Here is a 23273-nt window from a genome sequence, read left to right as displayed (position 1 = left end):
GGAGTCGGAACACAGGTCTCACCCTGGGGTTCGTCCTGGAGCCGCGCCGCCGACCCCCTTGCAGATGCCGAAAAGTGAAGGTCCAGAAACCGGCGGCAGAAGACTTTTCAGTCTTCATAAGGTAGCGCACAGCACTGCAGCTGTGCGCCATTGTTGTCATCACACTTCATAGCAGCGGTCACTGAGGGTGCAGGGCGCTGGGGGGGGCGCCCTGGGCAGCAATGATAGTACCTTATTCTGGCTAAAAATACATCACATATAGCCCCTGGGGGCTATATGGATGTATTTAACCCCTGCCAGGTCTCAGAAAAACGGGAGAAGAAGCCCGCCGAAAAGGGGGCGGGGCCTATTCTCCTCAGCACACAGCGCCATTTTCCCTCACAGAAATGCTGGTGGGAAGGCTCCCAGGCTCTCCCCTGCACTGCACTACAGAAACAGGGTTAAAACAGAGAGGGGGGGCACTTATTTGGCGATATGTATATATATAATAAAATGCTATAAGGGAAAAACACTTATATAAAGGTTGTCCCTGTATAATTATAGCGTTTTTGGTGTGTGCTGGCAAACTCTCCCTCTGTCTCCCCAAAGGGCTAGTGGGGTCCTGTCCTCTATCAGAGCATTCCCTGTGTGTGTGCTGTGTGTCGGTACGTGTGTGTCGACATGTATGAGGACGATGTTGGTGAGGAGGCGGAGCAATTGCCTGTAATGGTGATGTCACTCTCTAGGGAGTCGACACCGGAATGGATGGCTTATTTAAGGAATTACGTGATAATGTCAACACGCTGCAAGGTCGGTTGACGACATGAGACGGCCGGCAAACCAATTAGTACCTGTCTAGGCGTCTCAAACACCGTCAGGGGCGTTAAAACGTCCTTTTACCTCAGTCGGTCGACACAGACACGGACACTGACTCCAGTGTCGACGGTGAAGAAACAAACGTATTTTCCTTTAGGGCCACACGTTACTTGTTAAGGGCAATGAAGGAGATGTTACATATTTCTGATACTACAAGTACCACAAAAAAGGGTATTATGTGGAGTGTGAAAAAACTACATGTGGTTTTTCCTGAATCAGATAAATTAAATGAAGTGTGTGATGATGCGTGGGTTTCCCCCGATAGAAAATTATTGGCGGTATACCCTTTCCCGCCAGAAGTTATGGCGCGTTGGGAAACACCCCTTAGGGTGGATAAGGCGCTCACACGCTTATCAAAACAAGTGGCGTTACCGTCTCCAGATACGGCCGCCCTCAAGGAGCCAACTGATAGGAGGCTGGAAAATATCCTAAAAAGTATATACACACATACTGGTGTTATACTGCGACCAGCGATCGCCTCAGCCTGGATGGGCAGCGCTGGGGTGGCTTGGTCGGATTCCCTGACTGGAAATATTGATACCCTTGACAGGGACAGTATTTTATTGACTATAGAACATTTAAAGGATGCATTTCTATATATGCGAGATGCACAGAGGGATATTTGCACTCTGGCATCAAGAGTAAGTGCGATGTCCATATCTGCCAGAAGATGTTTATGGACACGACAGTGGTCTGGTGATGCAGATTCCAAACGGCACATGGAAGTATTGCCGTATAAAGGGGAGGAGTTATTTGGGGTCGGTCCATCGGATCTGGTGGCCACGGCAACAGCTGGAAAATCCACCTTTTTACCCCAAGTCGCATCTCAGCAGAAAAAGACATCGTCTTTTCAGCCTCAGTCCTTTCGTCCCCATAAGGGAAGAAGACTGCAGCAGGCAGCCCATTCCCAGGAACAGAAGCCTTCCACCGCTTCTGCCAAGTCCTCAGCATGACGCTGGGGCCGTACAAACAGGTGCGGTGGGGGGTCGTCTCAAGAGTTTCAGCACGCAGTGGGCTTACTCGCAAGTGGACCCCTGGATCCTACAAGTAGTATCCTAGGGGTACAGATTGGAAATTCGAGACGTCTCCCCCTCGCAGGTTCCTGAAGTTTGCTTTACCAACGTCTCCCTCCGACAGGGAGGCAGTATTGGAAACAATTCACAAGCTGTATTCCCAGCAGGTGATAATCAAAGTACCCCTCCTACAACAAGGAAAGGGGTATTATTCCACACTATATTGTGGTACTGAAGCCAGACGGCTCGGTGAGACCTATTCTAAATCTGAAATATTTGAACACTTACATACAAAGGTTCAAATCAAGATGGAGTCACTCAGAGCAGTGATAGCGAACCAGAAAGAAGGGGACTATATGTGTCCCTGGACATCAAGGATGCTTACCTTCATGTCCCAATTTGCCCTTCTCACCAAGGGTACCTCAGGTTCGTGGTACAAAACTGTCACTATCAGTTTCAGACGCTGCCGTTTGGATTGTCCACGGCACCCCGGGTCTTTACCAAGGTAATGGCCAAAATGATGATTCTTCTTCAAAGAAAAGGCGTCTTAATTATCCCTTACTTGGACGATCTCCTGATAAGGGCAAGATCCAGAGAACAGTTGGAGGTCGGAGTAGCACTATCTCAAGTAGTTCTACGACAGCACGGGTGGATTCTAAATATTCCAAAATCGCAGCTGTCTCCGACGACACGTCTGCTGTTCCTAGGGATGATTCTGGACACAGTCCAGAAAAAGGTGTTTCTCCCGGAGGAGAAAGCCAGGGAGTTATCCGAGCTAGTCAGGAACCTCCTAAAACCAGGCCAAGTGTCAGTGCATCAATGCACAAGGGTCCTGGGAAAAATGGTGGCTTCTTACGAAGCGATTCCATTCGGCAGATTCCACGCAAGAACTTTTCAGTGGGATCTGCTGGGAAAATGGTCCGGATCGCATCTTCAGATGCATCAGCGGATAACCCTGTCTCCAAGGACAAGGGTGTCTCTTCTGTGGTGGCTGCAGAGTGCTCATCTACTAAAGGGCCACAGATTCGGCATTCAGGACTGGGTCCTGGTGACCACGGATGCCAGCCTGAAAGGCTGGGGAGCAGTCACACAAGGAAAAAATTTCCAGGGAGTGTGATCAAGTCTGGAGACTTCTCTCCACATAAATATACTGGAGCTAAGAACAATTTACAATGCTCTAAGCTTAGCAAGACCTCTGCTTCAAGGTCAGCCGGTATTGATCCAGTGGGACAACATCACGGCAGTCGCCCACGTAAACAGACAGGGCGGCACAAGAAGCAGGAGGGCAATGGCAGAAACTGCAAGGATTCTTCGCTGGGCGGAAAATCATGTGATAGCACTGTCAGCAGTGTTCATTCCGGGAGTGGACAACTGGGAAGCAGACTTCCTCAGCACGACCTCCACCCGGGAGAGTGGGGACTTCATCGGGAAGTCTTCCACATGATTGTGAACCGTTGGGAAAGACCAAAGGTGGACATGATGGCGTCCCGCCTGAACAAAAAACTGGACAGGTATTGCGCCAGGTCAAGAGACCCTCAGGCAATAGCTGTGGACGTTCTGGTAACACCGTGGGTGTACCAGTCGGTGTATGTGTTCCCTCCTCTGCTTCTCATACCTAAGGTACTGAGAATTATAAGACGTAGAGGAGTAAGAACTATACTCGTGGCTCCGGATTGGCCAAGAAGGACTTGGTACCCGGAACTTCAAGAGATGCTCACAGAGGACTCATGGCCTCTGCCGCTAAGAAGGGACTTGCTTCAGCAAGTACCATGTCTGTTCCAAGACTTACCGCGGCTGCGTTTGACGGCATGGCGGTTGAACGCCGGATCCTAAGGGAAAAAGGCATTCCGGAAGAGGTCATTCCTACCCTGGTCAAAGCCAGGAAGGAGGTGACCGCACAACATTATCACCACATGTGGCGAAAATATGTTGCGTGGTGTGAGGCCAGGAAGGCCCCACGAAGAAATTTCAACTCGGTCGATTCCTGTATTTCCTGCAAACAGGAGTGTCTATGGGCCTCAAATTGGGGTCCATTAAGGTTCAAATTTCGGCCCTGTCGATTTTCTTCCAGAAAGAATTGGCTTCAGTTCCTGAAGTCCAGAAGTTTGTCAAGGGAGTACTGCATATACAAACCCCCTTTTGTGCCTCCAGTGGCACTGTGGGATCTCAACGTAGTTCTGGGATTCCTCAAATCACATTGGTTTAAACCGCTCAAATCTGTGGATTTGAAATATCTCACATGGAAAGTGACCATGATGTTGGCCTCGGCCAGGCGAGTGTCAGAATTGGCGGCTTTGTCTCACAAAAGCCCATATCTGATTGTCCATTCGGACAGTGCAGAGCTGCGGACTCGTCCCCAGTTTCTCCCTAATGGTGTCAGCGTTTCACCTGAACCAGCTTATTGTGGTACCTGCGGCTACTAGGGACTTGGAGGACTCCAAGTTGCTAGATGTTGTCAGGGCCCTGAAAATATAGGTTCCAGGACGGCTGGAGTCAGGAAAACTGACTTGCTGTTATCCTGTATGCACCCAACAAACTGGGTGCTCTTGCTTCTAAGCAGACGATTGCTAGTTGGATGTGTAGTACAATTCAGCTTGCACATTCTGTGGCAGGTCTGCCACAGCCAAAATATGTAAATGCCCATTCCACAAGGAAGGTGGGCTCATCTTGGGCGGCTGCCCGAGGGGTCTCGGCTTTACAACTTTGCCGAGCTGCTACTTGGTCAGGGACACACCCTGGCTGAGGAGGACCTGGAGTTCTCTCACTCGGTGCTGCAGAGTCATCCGCACTCTCCCGCCCGTTTGGGAGCTTTGGTATAATCCCCATGGTCCTGACGGAGTCCCCAGCATCCACTTAGGACGTCAGAGAAAATAAGAATTTACTTACCGATAATTCTATTTCTCGTAGTCCGTAGTGGATGCTGGGCGCCCATCCCAAGTGCGGATTGTCTGCAATACTTGTACATAGTTATTGTTACAAAAATCGGGTTATTATTGTTGTGAGCCATCTTTTCAGAGGCTCCGCTGTTATCATGCTGTTACCTGGGTTCAGATCACAGGTTGTACAGTGTGATTGGTGTGGCTGGTATGAGTCTTACCCGGGATTCAAAATCCTTCCTTATTGTGTACGCTCGTCCGGGCACAGTATCCTAACTGAGGCTTGGAGGAGGGTCATAGGGGGAGGAGCCAGTGCACACCACCTGATCCTAAAGCTTTTACTTTTGTGCCCTGTCTCCTGCGGAGCCGCTATTCCCCATGGTCCTGACGGAGTCCCCAGCATCCACTACGGACTACGAGAAATAGAATTATCGGTAAGTAAATTCTTATTATTACACAATTGTACAGAGCAGCTGATTGGTTGCTGTGGGCAACTTCTCCACAGGCTGTCGACCTAGTGCATGTCAACCAATAGTGGTTGACCTAATAACTGTCGACCTAAGTGTGGTCGACCTAAGGATCCATAACCGGTTGTTTTATAATGTTTATATATCCCAGAGCTGGCCAAACCGGTCCTCGAGATCTACCAACAGTTCACATTTTCCAGATCACCTAGCTGGTGCACAGGTGTAGTCATTATTAATTAAGATGTGCTGCATTCATTCCTAACTGACGATTCTACAGGTCTCCAGGAGGCCTGGAAAACATGAACTGTTGGTCGATCTTGAGGACCGGTTTGGCCAGCCCTGATATATCCAGATATACATGCGGCGGAGTGTGCGCTTACCCGCTAATCTGTCTAAAAGTATCTCCAGCCTATCTTCCAGAAAATATACAATGCAATCCATTTCTTTTTCTATTATCTGATGTGTGGTGTATTCATCCCATAGATGATCGCTTTCCACATAGCAGGTATAGTCAGACACTAACATGTAAAATAAAGGCTTTCTTTCCTTTTTGTAGGTTTTTGTGAAATATATTCAGCCTCAGGATCCAAATAATGGGCACCAGTATCAGAAGACCTTGCTGGGTGCGATCCTCAGCATTTCCTGCATATTGCGCACACCAGGTGTGGTCGAGAATCATGGCTACTTTGTGAACCCATCTCGCTCTAGTCCCCAGGAGATAAAAGTGCAAGAATCTAATATCCATCAGGTAATATGGTCCTTTCAGTTCTGCAGACCCCACATTAAACCATCCCCAATGTGCCCAATTCCTCAACAAGGAAATGAAATCTCATAGAGAACTTTGTATCATTCACTCATGGGGGGTAATTCAGAGTTGATCGCAGCAGCAAATTTGTTAGCAGTTGGTCAAAACCATGGGGGTGATTCCGAGTTGTTCGCTCGCTAGCTGCTTTTAGCAGCATTGCACACGCTAGGCCGCTGCCCTCTGGGAGTGTATCTTAGCTTAGCAGAATTGCGAACGAAAGATTAGCAGAATTGCGAAAAGAAATTTCTTAGCAGTTTCTGAGTAGCTCGAGACCTACTCACAAATAGCGATCAGTTCAGTCAGTTTCGTTCCTGGTTTGACGTCACACACACGCCCAGCGTTCGGCCAGCCACTCCCCCGTTTCTCCAGGCACTCCCGCGTTTTTCCCTGGCACGCCTGCGTTTTTCCGTACCCTCCCAGAAAACGTCCAGTTTCCGCCCAGAAACACCCACTTCCTGTCAATCACACTACGATCACTTCAACGATGAAAAATCTTCGTTCGGGCGTGAGTAAATCTACTAAGTTTTGTGTTAAAATACTAACCGCATGCGCACTGCGAACCATGCGCATGCGCATTTTTGCCTTTAATCGCTCCGTTGCGAAAATCGGCAACGGGAGAACAACTCGGAATGACCCCCCATGTACACTGCAGGTGTGGCAGATATAACATGTGCAGAGAGAGTTAGATTTGGGTGGGTTATTTTGTTTCTGTGCAGGGTAAATACTGGCTGCTTTATTTTTACACTGCAATTTAGATTTCAGTTTGAACACACCACACCCAAATCTAACTCTCTCTGCACATGTTATATCTGCTTCCCCTGCACTGCACATGGTTTTGCCCAACTGCTAACAAATTTGCTGCTGCGATCAACTCTGAATTAGGCCCATTCTCCCACACCGTATAAATCACTGTGCTTGCAACACTCTGTCTTCTCTTTCTTGCTCTGTTCACGTTGTCTTCTCTTTCTTACTCGGTTCACGCTGTCTTGTCTTTCTTACTTGGTTCACGCTGTCTTCTCTTTCTTGCTCAGCTCACGTGTCTTCTCTTTCTTGCTCAGCTCACGCTGTCTTCTCTTTCTTGCTCAGCTCACGCTGTCTTCTCTTTCTTGCTCAGCTCACGCTGTCTTCTATTTCTTGCTCGGCTCACGCTGTCTTCTATTTCTTGCTCGGCTCACACTGTCTTCTCTTTCTTGCTCGGCTCACGCTGTCTTCTCTTTCTTGCTCTGCTCACGCTGTCTTTTCTTTCTTGCTCTGCTCACGCTGTCTTTTCTTTCTTGCTCTGCTCACGCTGTCTTTTCTTTCTTGCTCAGCTCACGCTGTCTTCTCTTTCTTACTCGGCTCACGCTGTCTTCTCTTTCTTGCTCCGTTCACGCTGTCTTCTCTTTCTTGCTCGGCTCACGCTGTCTTCTCTTTCTTGTTCAGTTCATGGCTCAGTTCCACGAGAAAATTTACCAGCTTCTGAAGAACCTTCTCCAGCTGTCCCCAGACACCAAGCTCCTCATCCTGTCCTGGCTGGGGAACTGTCTGCATGCCAATGCCGGGCGTGCTAAAATCTGGGCCAATCAGGTGCCGGAGATCTTCCTACAGACGTATGCTTCCGACAGCTTCTTTCTGAACTTGGGTGCTGCCCTGCTACGCCTGTGCCAGCCGTTTTGTAAATCGAAATCTGCTCATTTGCTGACGTTCAATCCCACGTACTGTGCTCTGCGGGAACTCAATGAAGAGGAGCGTAAAAGCCGTAATGTGCACATGAAAGGTGAGAAGAAACCTCGTGCCTCCTTTTATTTTTACTATTTCTGTAACCATTACTATTATTATCGTTACTACGTCTTGTAACGTATGCTGCCATAATATCAGCCATCACTCTCATTAACACTAAGTATGTAACATCCTTTACACTAACATTTCGCCATGTAGTTTCTCTAGCCTGTTCTCAAGTACGCCACAGTAATGTGCTTCCTGGGGTTGGAAATGAATCCCCATTTTCTGAGAGAGACATCATATCTGATCTGGTCTCCAACTCTGCATAATCTCTTCTGTTACTCTCAGCCACTGCATTTTCTTATCTCTCCTCACAGGACTGGACAAAGAAACCTGTCTGATTCCGCCTGCAGACGACCAACAACCAGATTTTCCCCAGAATTTCAACTTGGTGACAGAGAACCTGGTGCTGACACAATACACGTTACATCTAGGCTTTCACAGGTACCGGATGCTCACTGTATGTATGCCAGGTGCTCCAACACCAATCGCTTTTAGTGTGCATATACTTATGCACGCTGGGATTTACAGCATGGGAACATATGATATTAATCCCTTTGTTAAACAAAGTGCTACATTATACTGTGAAAAAATATATTTTATCTAAACGCTGGCCCAGGCTTAAGGTTGCAAGATGACATGGTTGGTAAGGGTGTGCCCGACACTTTGTATTAAAAAAATCCACTGGCTGGGGGAATCCTTGTAGTGGCTAACATATCCAGTGGCATCTCCGGTGTGAATTGGTGCCCCAAATAGAAGCTAAAAAGGGCCGTGGCCTTGTGGAAAGGTGTCGTGGCCTTGTGGCAGGCCCCCGTTTTTATCACACTGGGGGCGTGGCCAGTAATCTCCGAGATACTGGGCTGCCCCAGATACTCTCCCTGCACTGCCGGCTTCTACTCTATGACTACTCCTCTTGTAGTTTAGACTTATAATTGCGCTTAAAGGGATCTGTCTCTTATTACAGTCTTTTGTTATTGAGCTCACTTAACAGCCTAAAGCATGTTCTCAGATTATTAAAATTGAATAGTGCATGTGATAACAGTATTGAGCTTTAAGTGTTGTCAGTCGAGCTGGATTATAACTAAAGTAAGCAGCCATTTCTATGTGTTGCATAAACTTGCCCCTATGGCTCCAACTGCTGTTGAAACAGGACGGATTTAGCGTAGGAGGGGAACCAGCCATTAAAGGAGGAAGCAGACAGAATGGGGGTGCAGTAGAGCTGGGGAGGGGACAGACAGAATGGGGGCGGAGCAGAGCTGATGGAGAGGGCAGACAGAATGGGGGCGGAGCAGAGCTGGGGAGGGGGGCAGACAGAGGGGGTGGAGCAGAGATGATGGGGAGGGCAGACAGAATTGGGGCAGAGCAGAGCTGGGGAGGGGGGCAGACAGAGGAGTTGGAGCAGAGCTGATGGGGAGGGCAGACAGAATGGGGGCGGAGCAGAGCTGGGGATGGGGACAAACAGGGAGGGGGCGGAGCAGAGTTGATGGGGAGGGCAGACAGAATGGAGGCGGAGCAGAGCTGGGGAGGGGGCGGAGCAGAGCTGATGGGGAGGGCAGACAGCATGGGGACGGGGCAGAGCTGGGGAGGAAGGCAGATAGAGGGGGTGGAGCAGAGCTGATGGGGAGGGCAGACAGAATGGGGGCGGAGCAGAGCTGGAGAGGGGGTGGAGCAGAGATGATGGGGAGGGCAGACAGAATGGGGGCAGAGCAGAGCTGGGGATGGGGACAAACAGGGAGGGGGCGGAGCAGAGTTGATGGGTAGGGCAGACAGAATGGGGCGGAGCAGAGCTGGGGATGGGGGCAGACAGCATAGGGGCGGGGCAGAGCTGATGGGGAGGGCAGACAGCATGGGAGCGGGGCAGAGCTGGGGAGGAAGGCAGACAGAGGTGGTGGAGCAGAGCTGATGGGGAGGGCAGACAGAATGGGGCGAAGCAGAGCTGGAGAGGGGGTGGAGCAGAGCTGATGGGGAGGGCAGACAGAATAAGGGGCAGAGCAGAGCTGGGGATGGGGACAAACAGGGAGGGGGCGGAGCAGAGTTGATGGGGAGGGCATACAGAATGGGGGCAGTGCAGAGCTGATGGGGAGGGCAGACAGAATGGGGGCGGAGCAGAGCTGGGGACAGGCTGAGGTGACCAGGTGGTATACACAGATCTATAATTCACCTTATCGTTTTGAAGCTGTTCTTACTCATGTTTGTCTCGCAAATGATTTTCCAGGTTGCATGAACAGATGGTGAAGGTGAACCAGAGCTTGCACAGACTACAGGGGGCATGGCGCGATGCCCAGCAGAGTGGTAGTGCCGGCGCTGAGAACCTGCGAGAACAGTTTGAACGGCTTATGACAATCTATCTGTGCTTGAAGGCAGCCTTAAGTGAGCCTCAGTGCCTCCAGAACTGCCTCCAGCTGCAGGTCTCTACTGCACTTCTCTTAGTGCAGATTGCTTTGGGAAACCGAGGCACGGAACCTGTTCCACTCACCTTTCCTGTGCCCGATGTACAGCACAGTCCCCTCGCATACGTACCAGGTAAATAGGCTGAACTTACATTTGAGTAACACCCATCCAGCATCCATCGTACGTAAAAACACGCATCTGTTAAGGGCATAATCGCTTCTATTAGAATATAATTGGCAGCATCATGTATGCATGCGAACTGTGTGCGTTACACCCCCACGGAGACACTTTTACTGTTCACTATTCCCACCATCTAGTGGCTTGGGGAAAAGAGTGGCTGCATTTTCATCCGTTGAAAAGCTTCATTTGGATGCTTTCTTGTACAACCAATTTAACCGTTTAGAAAATCATTGTTTTCTGAATGGAATGCAACATTAGTATATCAGCAGCTTGTACCTATTGATTCCTATTCCCTGCTGTCTACACAGTCCACATGGAAGTAATGAAGCAGTTAACTTTTTCTTATGGCCCCTTTTGTCCATGTGTAGAATGTATTATATGCCATTGCAGGACAGCCATCAGGGGGGAACTGTGGGGACTGGTGTCCTGGGCCCTTACAGATTGGGGTGGCCACCACTTGCTCCTACCGCCAATACCTGGAGAGCTGTACCAGGCTGTAAAACAACAGTGGGCTGATGCGCAGAAATTACTTTTTAAAACAAGCCTTCCCTGCGCATCAGCTCTCTGTGAACCATTCCTGTAGGTCCGCAATGCTCCGCCTATATGTAAAATCACAATATATGACATCACGTAGGGTTGGAGCGTTGAGGCAGAATCTTTTTTTTTCAGGGGGATGGGCCCTGTATATTTTCTCAGTCCCGGGCCCCACAATTTCTCATTTCCGATGGCAGCCCTGTGCCATGGCATAGCGATCAGGAAAATATACTTGCATCATTTTCCGTCCAGAGTGCAGTGCAAGATTGTGTCAGTCTGTGCAGGTCAGTAAACCTGTTCTCTCGTCTTTCTTGGCTTTACAGAGTTCTTTGCCGATAACCTGGGAGACTTTTTCATCTTCTTGAGACGGTTTGCAGATGAGGTTTTGGAGACCGCTGCAGAATCCCTAGAACAGATACTGGATTTTATTACAGTGTTCACAGGCAGTGTTGAGAGGTAGGGCATGGCAAATAGTACAGGAAAAAATATAATCATGAATAAGCATCCTCTTTTATTTGTAAGTTGAGGGGGAATTCTACCTCGTGTACCTGGCAATACTATTCTGTAGACTAAGTATAAAGTAAATGCTGACAAAACAATATTACATTTTTCTTCCGTCCTGTTAGATCTATTGAAGATGAGTTATAATTCAGGCTTTTGTTGTATTGTATTAAATAAAATGACTGTAAAGAAATATAAATCTAAAAAAAAGTGTTTTCTTCAGGATGAAAAACCCTCACCTGCGTGCCAAGCTGGCAGAGGTTCTGGAGGCTGTAATGCCCCACCTGGAACATACTCAGAACCCACTTATCTCTAGTGTCTATCACCGACAAAGGATCTTCTGTTCTTACCGACACGCGGCACGCCTTGCGGAAGCGCTGATAAAGGTGTTTGTTGACATAGAATTTACCGGTATGTGAAAGAACCGTTTTTTTCACTGAAAGTCTAGACAAAACATTACACACCAGAGCTATTAATATGTGATCTGTATCTCCAGGTGACCCACATCAGTTTGAGCAGAAGTTTAACTATCGGCGTCCTATGTATCCCATCTTACGGTACATGTGGGGGCAGGACGCCTATCGAGAGAGTATAACTGTAAGCCGCCCTATAAGCGATCATGTTATTGTGGGTGTTATTGTGTATTAACGTCTAAAAGAAGCAACTTGGTTTCTGCTCCATAGAACTTGGCGGATTATGCGGCGAAGAACCTTGAAGCTGTGAACCCCCCGCTGTTTCTGCGATTCCTCAATTTGCTGATGAATGATGCAGTGTTCCTACTAGATGAGGCCATCCAGGTATATTACACCAGTGGTTCACAAACGTTCTTCAATCACAGTGCCCTGGAGTACCAGCATTTATTTCATGGCACCCCTAGGCCAAAAGTTTCTTATTGAGAAATTTAGAAAAAAAACTATTAAATTAAGTGGGATGTAGTTATGTGACCGGTAGTCAGGAGACCGCTGGTCACATGGCCTCTCCCTACATCCCACCCCCTGAGAATCCTTATGATCGGCATGAACAAGAGGGACTATTCCCACTCGTGGGTGTCCACGACACCCATAGAGAGCCCGCAGAGTGGCGAGCACAGTGACCCGCAAGGGGCTTGCTGCGTACTTTCTTTCCCCCCCCCCCCCCCTGCCGGCATTCCACTGCCGGGATACCGGCAGAGGTATGCTGACCAACCGCCGGTCACACATACCCATCCCAATTAAGTCAGCTGTACTTATAGATGATCCTTAGGTTCAGTTGGGATGTAGTTGGCATCCCGATGTACTGGATACCGGCGGTCAGAATACCAACATTGGATCCCGACATGCTGTCGGACTGCTGATGCTGAATTGTGCTCCCCATTGCTGCAATGAAATGTGCTCCCCATTGCTGCAATGAAATGTGCTCCCCATTGCTGCAATGAAATGTGCTCCCCATTGCTGCAATGAAATGTGCTCCCCATTGCTGCAATGAAATGTGCTCCCCATTGCTGCAATGAAATGTGCTCCCCATTGCTGCACATTGCTGCAATGAAATGTGCTCCCCATTGCTGCACATTGCTGCAATGAAATGTGCTCCCCATTGCTGCAATGAAATGTGCTTCCCATTGCTGCACATTGCTGCAATGAAATGTGCTCCCCATTGCTGCAATGAAATGTGCTCCCCATTGCTGCAATGAAATGTGCTCCCCATTGCTGCAATGAATTGTGCTCCCCATTGCTGCAATGAAATGTGCTCCCCATTGCTGCAATGAAATGTGCTCCCCATTGCTGCAATGAAATGTGCTGCACATTGCTGCAATGAAATGTGCTCCCCATTGCTGCAATGAAATGTGCTCCCCATTGCTGCACATTGCTGCAATGAAATGTGCTCCCCATTGCTGCAATGATATGTGCTCCCCATTGCTGCAATGAAATGTGCTCCCCATTGCTGCAATGAAATGTGCTCCCCATTGCTGCAATGAAATGTGCTCCCCATTGCTGCAATGAAATGTGCTCCCCATTGCTGCAAAGCTTTTCTTAATATCCGTAAGTTTTATATACGTTACATTTTGTTCTTACTAATTTATATTTTTCTTTATTATTCAGTACCTGAGCAAAATTAAAGTCCTGCAGATAGAGAGGGACCGGGGCGAGTGGGACGGTCTGAGTGCTGACAGCCGACGGGAGAAGGAGTCCAATCTGCTCATGTTTGGCCAGTTAGCCAGGTTCCACAATATCATGTCAAATGAGACCATTGGGACCTTGGCTTTCCTCACCTCTGGTAAAGACACACTACGTTACTAGCAGTGCCTGAGCTACAGATTTGTCCTCGTACACCAAGCCTCAATACGCCATACGGCCTGAAACACCTGACGCAGCTGGGCTGCACAGAGCGGTGTAAAGTAGCGACTTTTTCTGTATATTTGCTTTGTAGATGCAGCAAAACAAAGTGTACTAGTAAGCCTCGACCACTGCATTGTAGCACCAGATATACAGATTCAAACCTATTCTCACACATGTACATTTGTCGCTCGTCACATTGATCAGTGCAGTCTAGCTAAGTTATTGTCACCTTTTGAGCCTTGGCGCGCCTAAGTACGAACGAGAGGGACTGTGTGGCGCAACTGCACCCACAGTGAATGAGGACACATCTGTGTACGTTTTCTATTTCTAACTTTAAATAAATTGTACATTTTGTTATTTTTGACAAGTCTGTTAATGGTCTTTCAATTTCACGATCGATCATCTGGAACACAAGCGAGCTCTCAGCGGATCGTGCTGTAGACGGCAAGATCTCAATTCTAAACCGTGTGCAAATGATAAATGAGCAAATGTAAAAGTCACGTTCCAGGCTGGTAATTGCTATTTGGCACATCTGTTTTTCCTCCTCAGACATACACTCGCTCTTCGTCCAGCCGTTCTTAGCGGAACGTATCATCTCCATGCTCAACTACTTCCTCCAGCACTTAGTGGGCACCAAGATGGGCGCATTGAAGGTGAAAGATTTCAGTGAGTTTGACTTTAAACCGCAGCAGTTGGTTTCGGACATAATCACCATCTACTTGAATTTGGGGTAAGTTGGGACCGTGGCAGGTGCAGAGGGTCCTGTAAAATGTACTATGCAGGGCTAGGAGGGCGCATACAGCTGGATGGACGACGAAGTGTAAATTAGTGCTGTATGATTTCTGTTCCAGGGATGAAGAGAACTTCTGTGAGTCGGTACCAAAGGACGGCCGCTCATATTCACCAACACTGTTCGCTCAGACTGTGCGGGTGCTCAAGAAAATTAACAAGCCTGGGAATATGATCGTGGCTTTCACAAACATGGCTGAGAAAATTAAGGTGAGAGAGAGAGATGCTTCAGCTTCACAGGTATTCTTACTCTTTCGGCTGAAGCCAATGGGAAATAGTGTTCATTCTAGCACCTTGCACCTGTCACCACCCGTGCAGTTCCTCTTTCCTGTCTAGGTGTCACTTTCTGCTATGGTGCTTCTACCACACTCCGGTCTGTATCTCTGTGCTGAGATACAGACCAGAGAGTGCTAGAAGCACCAGAGCAGAGAGCAACACCTAGGCATCAAAGAGGAATTGCACGGGTGGTGATGGGTGCAGGGGTGCTACAAACACTAGGAATGAAATCCACTGCTTGTCTGCTATTGATGTACACAGTGTTGGGGAAAAAAAACATATTCATGGTACTATATTCTTTCAGTATGAGTTCATGGCTTGTACCCTGCAATAAATGAACCGCTTAGTGTTAAATATAAGTCGCTTTAGGTTAAGCGATAGAAATATAAACCTAGATGTGAAAGTATATGTAGCTTGGTGGAGCTGAAGACATTTGAGTTAAAGTTCAGCTGGACTGCACACCCTAATTTTAAACACGAAGTGCTCTCTTGCTGAGACTTGTAATGCCTCACAATAAAAAAGGAAAAATGCAGGTGCACACTCTAAGCACTAAGAACACTTGTAATCAAAACAATTATAATACATTCTACAATTTAACATGGAGTAAAATTCTGGTTCTTACCATAATTATTGCCCTTAATGTGTGCCTACTTACCATGTCACAGTTACCCCATCAGATGGGTCCCTAACATCCCTAATACTGACATTGTATACACTTATCCAGATCTTACCTATCATAGTGCCCATCCTAATATGTAGACACAAATGCAAGGACCCATACTAATTAAAAATATCTAAGGGCAGGTGGGTGGGGGCTAGTCCAGATAGAAGTGTACCTTCAAGTGTACATACATACACAATTACAGAGTAAAGGGAGGTGGTCTGCACACCCTAATTTTAAACATAAGAGGTGCTACCTTGCTAAGACTTTTAGTGCAACACAGAAAAAAAAAGGAAAATGCAGGTGCACACTCGAATCCAGAGGTTCTCAAACGCGGCCCTCAAGGCACCCCTACGGTCCAGGTTTTAGGTATACCCATGGTTCAGCACAGGTGGTTAAATCAAATTGACTGTGGTGCTAATTAAGTCATCTGTGGCCAAGCATGGCTAAACATAAAACCTGGACTGTTGGTGTACTTTGAGTACCACATTTAAGAACCTCTGCTCTAAGCTCCAAGAACAATGGTAATCAAAACATTCATAATAATAATCATACTTTATAATTTAACATGGAGTGAAATTAAGGTTTTTAGCACAATTTCCTACCAAAAATTGTGGGCCCATCTACAACGTTACGGTGACTTCATCAGCTGGATCCCAAAACATCCCGAAAGGTCATAAGGCGCTTCAGTACTTTTATATCAAAGTCCAAGGTCAGGACCAGCAATACATGATAAGTCATAGAGAACAACCAAGGATAACGGAAACACAGAGTGTAAGGGGAAGGCCTCTGGGGAACAGTACATATGCTGGAGATATTACAGAGCAGTCCCTAAGGGAGGATATGTTTATAATAGCGTTGAGCACCCTATGGGCCAAAAGTATCATCCTATGGATGCAACATTGTAACTTTTCGGAGTTCTATGAATATGTAACCTGAAGACTGTGAGTGCTGAGGCATGAAGCCTTAAAGGCTTAGTCTAACAACCACTTCCAGATCCATCACTCTGGTGAAGGAGGGCTCCAGACTTCACAGATCTGATTTTGGAAGCAACCAGAACAATGTGTCCTCAGCCATACCTACAATGCCTGCCTACCATGAGTTTCTTGGCCAGTTCAGACCTACCAGAATCACACACACTCACTCCCTGAACCTTTTGTGCACCCACAACAGCCTTGCTACTAGACTAAACAGGTACAGTTGTGCTCATAAGTGTACATACCCTAGCAGAATTTGTGATTTTCTGGCCATTTGTCAGAGAATATGAATGATAACTCACAAACTTTTCTTTCACTCATGGTTAGTGGTTGGGTGAAGGCATTTATTGTCAAACAACTGTGTTTACTCTTTTTAAATCATAATGACAACAGAAACTACCCAAATGACCCTGATCAAAAGTTTACATACCCTGGAGATTTTGGCCTGATAACATGCATACAAGTTGACACAAACGGGTTTGAATGGCTTCTAAAGGTAACCATCCTCACCTGTGATCTGTTTGCTTGTAATCAGTGTGTGTGTATAAAAGGTCAGTGAGTTTCTGGACTCCTGAAAGACCCTTGCATCTTTCATCAAGTACTGCACTGACGTGTCTGGATTCTGAGTCATGGGGAAAGCAAAAGAATTGTCAAAGGATCTGCGGGAAAAGTTAATTGAACTGTATAAAACAGGAAAGGGATTTAAAAAGATATCCAAGCAATTAAGAATGCCAATCAGCAGTGTTCAAACTCTAATTAAAAAGTGGAAAATGAGGGATTCTGTGGAAACCAAATCACGGTCAGGTAGACCAGCAAAAATTTCAGCCACAACTGCCAGGAAAATTGTTCGGGATGCAAAGAAAAATCCACAAATAACTTCAGCTGAAATACAGGACTCTCTGAGAAAAAGTGGTGTGGTTGTTTCAAGATGCACAATAAGGAGGCATTTGAAGAAAAATGGGTTGCATGGTCGAGTCGCCAGAAGAAAGCCATTACTACGCAAATGCCACAAAGCATCCCGCTTACAATACTCCAAACAGCACAGAGACGAGCCTCAAAACTTCTGGAACAAAGTCATTTGGAGTGATGAGACCAAAATTTAACTTTTTGGCCACAACCATAAACGTTACATTTGGAGAGGAGTCAACAAGGCCTATGATGAAAGGTACACCATTCCTACTGTGAAACATGGAGGTGGATCGCTGATGTTTGAGCTACAGAGGCACTGGAAACTTGGTCAAAATTGATGGCAAGATGAATGCAGCACGTTATCAGAAAACACTGGAGGAAAATTTGCACTCATCAGCCCGGAAGCTGCGCATAGGACGTACTTGGACGTTCCAACATGACAATGATCCAAAACACAAGGCCAAGTCGACCTGTCATTGGCTACAGCAGAATAAAGTGAAGGTTCTGGAGTGGCCATCTCAGTCTCCTGACCTCAATATCATTGAGCCACTCTGGGGAGATCTCATACGTGCAGTTCATGCAAGACAGCCCAAGAATTTACAGGAACTGGAGGCTTTTTGCCAAGAAGAATGGGCAGCTTTACCATCTGAGAAAATAAAGAGCCGCCTCAACAACTACCACAAAAGACTTCAAGCTGTCATTGATGTTAAAGGGGGCAATACACGGTATGAAGAACTGGGGTATGTAAACTTTTGATCAGGGTCATTTGGGTAGTTTCTGTTGTCATTATGATTTAAAAAGAGTAAACACAGTTGTTTGACAATAAATGGCTTCACCCAACCACTAACCATGAGTGAAAGAAAAGTTTGTGAGTTATCATTCATATTCTCTGACAAATGGCCAGAAATCGCAAATTCTGCTAGGGTATGTAAACTTATGAGCACAACTGTACATCCAATGGTAGCTCCAAGAGAGCAACATAGGGGTAATTCAGACCTGATCGCTCGCTAGCTGTTTTTTGCAGTCCTGCATTTGCATAGTCGCCGCCCACTGGGGAGTGTATTTTAGCTGTGCAAGTGTGCGATCGCATGTGCAGCCGAGCGGTACAAAAAAACTTTGTGCAGTTTCTGAGTTGCCCAGAACTTAGCCGCTGCGATCACTTCAACCTGTCCGGGGCCGGAATTGACGTCAGACACCCGCCCTGTAAACGCTTGGACACGCTTGCATTTTTCCAACCACTCCCTGAAAACGTCAGTTGCCACCCACAAACACCTTCTTCCTGTCAATCTCCTTGCGATTGGCTGTGCGAATGGTTTCTTTGTAAAACCCATCGCACAGCAATGATCCGCTTTATACCCACGCGACGCACCTGCGCGTTGCGGTGCATACGCATGCGCAGTTCTGACCTGATCGCAGCGCTTCAAAAAACAATAGTGAGCGATCAGGTCTGAATTACCCCCATGGTGTCTTCCAGAAACTCTTTTAGAGTCTTTGTCTTGGATCCAAAGCCCTCCACCCTCTGGGCCAACAGAGATGCCATCATGTCAACTTTGGCTGATCTCACCTGTACGCAGTCTTCTGGAAGACATCCGACTGTCTGCTGTATAATATACATCCCAGTTTCTGCTGCACTGATTGGGACATTAATCCCTGGTCATTGCATGACCTTTCCAGTGTTCCTCTTGACGCAAGGTACCATTAGTGACTCCTTGATAAGATAGGTAAACCACTGACGTGACAGTGTCCTGGATTCTGATGACTCCTGCTCGTAAGGATTGGCGTCCTCTAACTAGAACATTGGAACTGGTTTGATTTCCAATGTCTGTTTCAGGAGCTTTGACATGTCCAGAATACAGACTTTTAACTGATGCCCCCTTCCCGCCTCAGACTAGCGCCTGTTGCACAATCAACAAGTCCTAGATGCAAACTGGTGACCCTTTGTAGAGGGTTGTCCTATTCCATGCTGTAGAAGAGCAACCTCAAAGACCTATGTTTCAGGATCTGAACATTTTAGGCCCAGAATGTGTTAAATAAATCAAGTGGATCTGTTCAGACTCTATCTTAAGGAGAGATTTCTGTAAAACCCTAGCCACTACTCTGTACACATTACGGAAATAACTACCTAATTGAATGGCTTCCCTTAGGGCAAAATGCAATGTTGTGTCCTCAGGGAGAGTGGTGATTGTGCTTGGATGGAGACTTCAGATGATCCATGATGATCGCTGATCACCTGTCAATATAACTTGCATTTCACTCCGACTATGTGCCTGACCACATTTTCCCTGCTTAAGGGTTGTTTCCTTCATATCCGAGTTGTCATACAGGGCCTACAAACCCTGAATGGTGGCACAAAACAGACTTTTTGGCTTAATATGCTGGCCATTTTTCAGATCACTGCAACTCTCCAGTTCTCCAGAAAAGATTAAAGCCGGTTACTGGTACATGTTGGATTGCGGAACGATTGTGGGTCACTTAATACAGATTGTTCGTGGCGCTCATACGGTCAAAAGTCACAGTTCAATGAATGATTTCTCGTCTTCTGATTTCAGTCCTTGGCAGACCAGCAGCAGCGAGATGAGGAAACCTACGCTGATGCACCTGATGAGTTCTTGGATCCTATTATGAGTACAGTCATGTCAGACCCAGTTATTCTCCCATCCTCTCGTGTCACCGTGGAGAGGTCAACCATTGCTCGACATCTGCTTAGGTAAATGTTATATAAGTATAGGTGGCTGTTCCCATCATGTGTTTCTTGTAGAAAAGTAAGGCATAAATGGCTTCCCTTTCTGTGGTCATGGCCACTGAGGGAAACAACACCCGATTAGAGACCCACATGCACTTGAAGCATTAAGAGATGTATAATGGGTGGAAGGGAGATGTTGGGGTGAAGGTGGCACCTGATTGGACAGGAGCAGTGACCGCCAGTGAGATGTTCTTCACTGTAACACATAATGGGGTAGATGTATTAACCTGTAGAAGGCATAAGGAAGTGATAAACCAGTGATAAAGCAGTGTTAAGTGCAAGGTGATAATGCACCAGCCAATCAGCTCCTAACTGTTAATTTACATAAGGGAGCTGATTGGCTGGTGTGTTTATCACCTTACATTTATCACTGGTTTATCACTTCCTTATGCCTTCTCCAGGTTAATACATCTGCCCCAATGAGTTTCTCTTGATGAAGCGGCCACGGAAGCTAGTTTACATCAGCGGTGGTGACCTGCAGAGCAGGCAGTCCGATTTGTGTGACAGCCTCCAGTAACCGTACAATTATTTCCACAGGACATCGTCTTTGAAAATAAATAAGTAAATGAATAAATAGCTGGAGGTAACAAAGCCACAGAACAGGCTGTAGTGTGACCGCAAGCTAAGGAGAGGATGTGATAAATATTTAGTATTTCTTATGTCTATCGTTTTAGGGTTTGTTGAATATGCACAAAATGCTGACAACTGATTTTGCTTCAGTATTTAATTTTTGTTTTCTAAAAAAAAAGGCAAGAATAAAATAGCACAGGACTGCACTCAAAGATAGTTTTTACCTTAAAAAGAAAATCATTATTGTTGCTATCTAATACAACTTACTGGAATGGTTCCTGACACTTGAAGTATGCTATTGGTCCTCGGCTTACTCAGGCCCGCTGTCGCGAGGCGACTTGTAAGGCCAAGGAATCTGCATCTTGCGATCCAGTCCTTGTCCTTGCCACTCCCAGAAGACAGGGGCGACTTCAATCAGGCAGTGGCGTTCGCAATCCTGCGATGCGGTCACAGGACCCGTACCGCGCATGTGCAGAACGGGTCCCGCGGTTGGGAAACTGCGCAGGGGATCACTTATGCGACCCATCCTGAAGAACTCCCTTTGACCGCTGTTGCCATGGGAACATCAATGCAGTGTCACAGATTTTTTGGAATAAAGTTCCTATGGAAGGTCATATATTTAATTTCAGCGACAAAGGTGTTTCTTCGTTGCAATAGCTGATTTCAGGCATGCGTTCTATTCCAAAAAGTTGTGGTACCCAGTTGTCGTTTTATTTCTACAGTACCACTTTTTTAATTGGCCTTAATTTTATTCAATGTAAATAACGGAACAGCTGTGTAATAAAAATAATCCAAAACAAGGATTTAAGAGTATATCGCACGTACCTGATTTTTATTCAGTAGTGTGACACGTGCAGCTTTTCGTCCCTGGTGGACCCCTTACTATTTAATTTTGGGGATTGTTACATTTAGAGAGAGGTTCTCAAAATGTTGCCCGTCTATACGTTTGTTGGTGCCTGGAGTCCTGTAAGAATGTTTTTGTACCAGATGTGATGTGTTTATGAATACATGTATGTGTACCTTTCTCTGCAGCGACCAGACGGACCCTTTTAATCGCAGTCCTCTGACCATGGATCAGCTAAAACCGAACCATGAACTTAAGGAAAGGATCTTGCAGTGGCTGGCTGAGCGCAAGCAGCTGTGCGAGAACAGAGGACGTCAATCTTTATAGACTGATTTACAGACTGCAATGAGACATCTACTGTAAGCAGCGCTTGTGCAGCAGGGAATTGCAGTGTAGAACCCAGGCGCACACTCCCTGCTGCACGGCGGGCGTGTGTGATGGAGTACGGCGACAACTGGAACACAGCGGCCACAGACTGATGAGCCACACCTAACTACTTACCTGCCAAAGTGGTTTTACCGGGTCAATTTCAAGCTTGCCTGCTAATGTAATTTGGGGGGTGTTTGTAGAACTTGTAGTTCCCCTTTCCACACCCGCACATGTATCCTCTTTACAAGATCCAGTTCTGTGACTAATATGGTGACGTACCTGCAATGAAATGTAATTCACCCAAATATTTTATTTTACCAGTTCTTCCGCCATGTTTACAGCAGGGGGGAAACCGGCCTTTTGGCTTCTCAGCTGTTCAGCTACAAACCTCAGTCTTGCTGTGATTTGTAGTTCAACAGCAGCTAACAAGGGCCTGGATCACAAGCATGGTTTGCAACCATAATGGCAAATAAAACTGAGCCTGTATATTAGATTTAAAAAAAAAAAAAAAATATATATATATATATATATATATATATATGGAGAGGGAGAGTGATAATGTGAAAGCAGGACGAGACATCTACATACGTAACCTGATGTAAGGTAGGTCCTGACTGCCGACCTGTACATGTATAATAATCCTGGCTAATAAATGCTAACATTTTCGTTTAATCCCTTGCAGTATCCACTTTTACGGTTACTTAAAGCTCTGCTCCGGGGCCCGTCTCTATACCGCCTGTCTGCTCTCACAGCTGCCTGGGTGTTACATGTGCACATATGTGTGATATGCTATTATAGCACAGGTGTCTGTGCATATTCATACGTCAGCTCTGCCTAACTCCGTCGCTGTGAGCAGCACTCTTTTTAAAGCAACTTTGCAGAGTGCTGTTATTAGAAACCCAAAAATGTAAGAACAGCATACTGTGGGCCTGATTCTGAGTGCAGTAGCCCACATACACACCTTTCTATATCTCTGAGCGACTCTGAGACAGATGCAACTTGCCTGCCTCTCTCCATGGGGGAAATGTATCAAAGCTTAGAGAGCGATTAAGTACAAACCAGTCACCTTCTGTTTTATTTTTTTAAAGCACAGCCGGTAACGTGGCAGTTAGGAGCGGATTGGCCGGTACTTTAGCTCTCTCCGTGCTTCGATACATCTCCCCCCCATATGTGACATAGGTGTTTGGGTGACAATTGGGAGAACTCACGGAAGAGAACCATTGTGTGGGAGTGCAGCCAGAGTTGATTCCTCTCCTAAGTCCTGCATATGTGGTGGTGGTGTGGGTAGGGGGGCTTTTACATGTGGATCTCTTGCATACAGCATGGGGTAGATGCAAGTTCCGATACTGGGACTAGGGGGTAAATTTACTAAGGTGGGAGTTTTTTTTAGAACTAGTGATGTTGCCCATAGCAACCAATCAGATTCTACCTAACATT

The 23273-nt window shown here is 46.7% G+C and overlaps 1 protein-coding gene across 4 annotated transcripts in view; it reads left to right on the top strand.

Annotated features, from left to right (window-relative positions):
* The window catches only part of UBE4A (ubiquitination factor E4A), a 103746-nt gene extending 81238 nt beyond the window's left edge, over nucleotides 1-22508 (top strand). For all 4 annotated transcript variants that reach the window (XM_063943584.1, XM_063943586.1, XM_063943583.1 and 1 more), the window contains exons 8-20: nucleotides 5768-5959; nucleotides 7439-7772; nucleotides 8095-8221; nucleotides 9993-10300; nucleotides 11206-11338; nucleotides 11607-11794; nucleotides 11880-11980; nucleotides 12067-12180; nucleotides 13462-13636; nucleotides 14248-14428; nucleotides 14550-14697; nucleotides 19860-20017; nucleotides 21656-22508. In XM_063943584.1, coding sequence (XP_063799654.1) covers nucleotides 5768-5959; nucleotides 7439-7772; nucleotides 8095-8221; nucleotides 9993-10300; nucleotides 11206-11338; nucleotides 11607-11794; nucleotides 11880-11980; nucleotides 12067-12180; nucleotides 13462-13636; nucleotides 14248-14428; nucleotides 14550-14697; nucleotides 19860-20017; nucleotides 21656-21794 — 2298 coding nt within the window. In that variant the 3' untranslated portion in view covers nucleotides 21795-22508. The remainder of the gene's footprint in view (nucleotides 1-5767; nucleotides 5960-7438; nucleotides 7773-8094; nucleotides 8222-9992; nucleotides 10301-11205; nucleotides 11339-11606; nucleotides 11795-11879; nucleotides 11981-12066; nucleotides 12181-13461; nucleotides 13637-14247; nucleotides 14429-14549; nucleotides 14698-19859; nucleotides 20018-21655) is intronic.
* The last annotated feature ends 765 nt before the right edge of the window (nucleotides 22509-23273 follow it).

Source organism: Pseudophryne corroboree, chromosome 10, assembly GCF_028390025.1.
Source record: "Pseudophryne corroboree isolate aPseCor3 chromosome 10, aPseCor3.hap2, whole genome shotgun sequence".
Taxonomy (NCBI): domain Eukaryota; kingdom Metazoa; phylum Chordata; class Amphibia; order Anura; family Myobatrachidae; genus Pseudophryne; species Pseudophryne corroboree.
The sequence above is the reverse complement of the archived record's forward strand: the minus strand, read 5'-3'. Positions and strand labels throughout refer to the sequence as shown.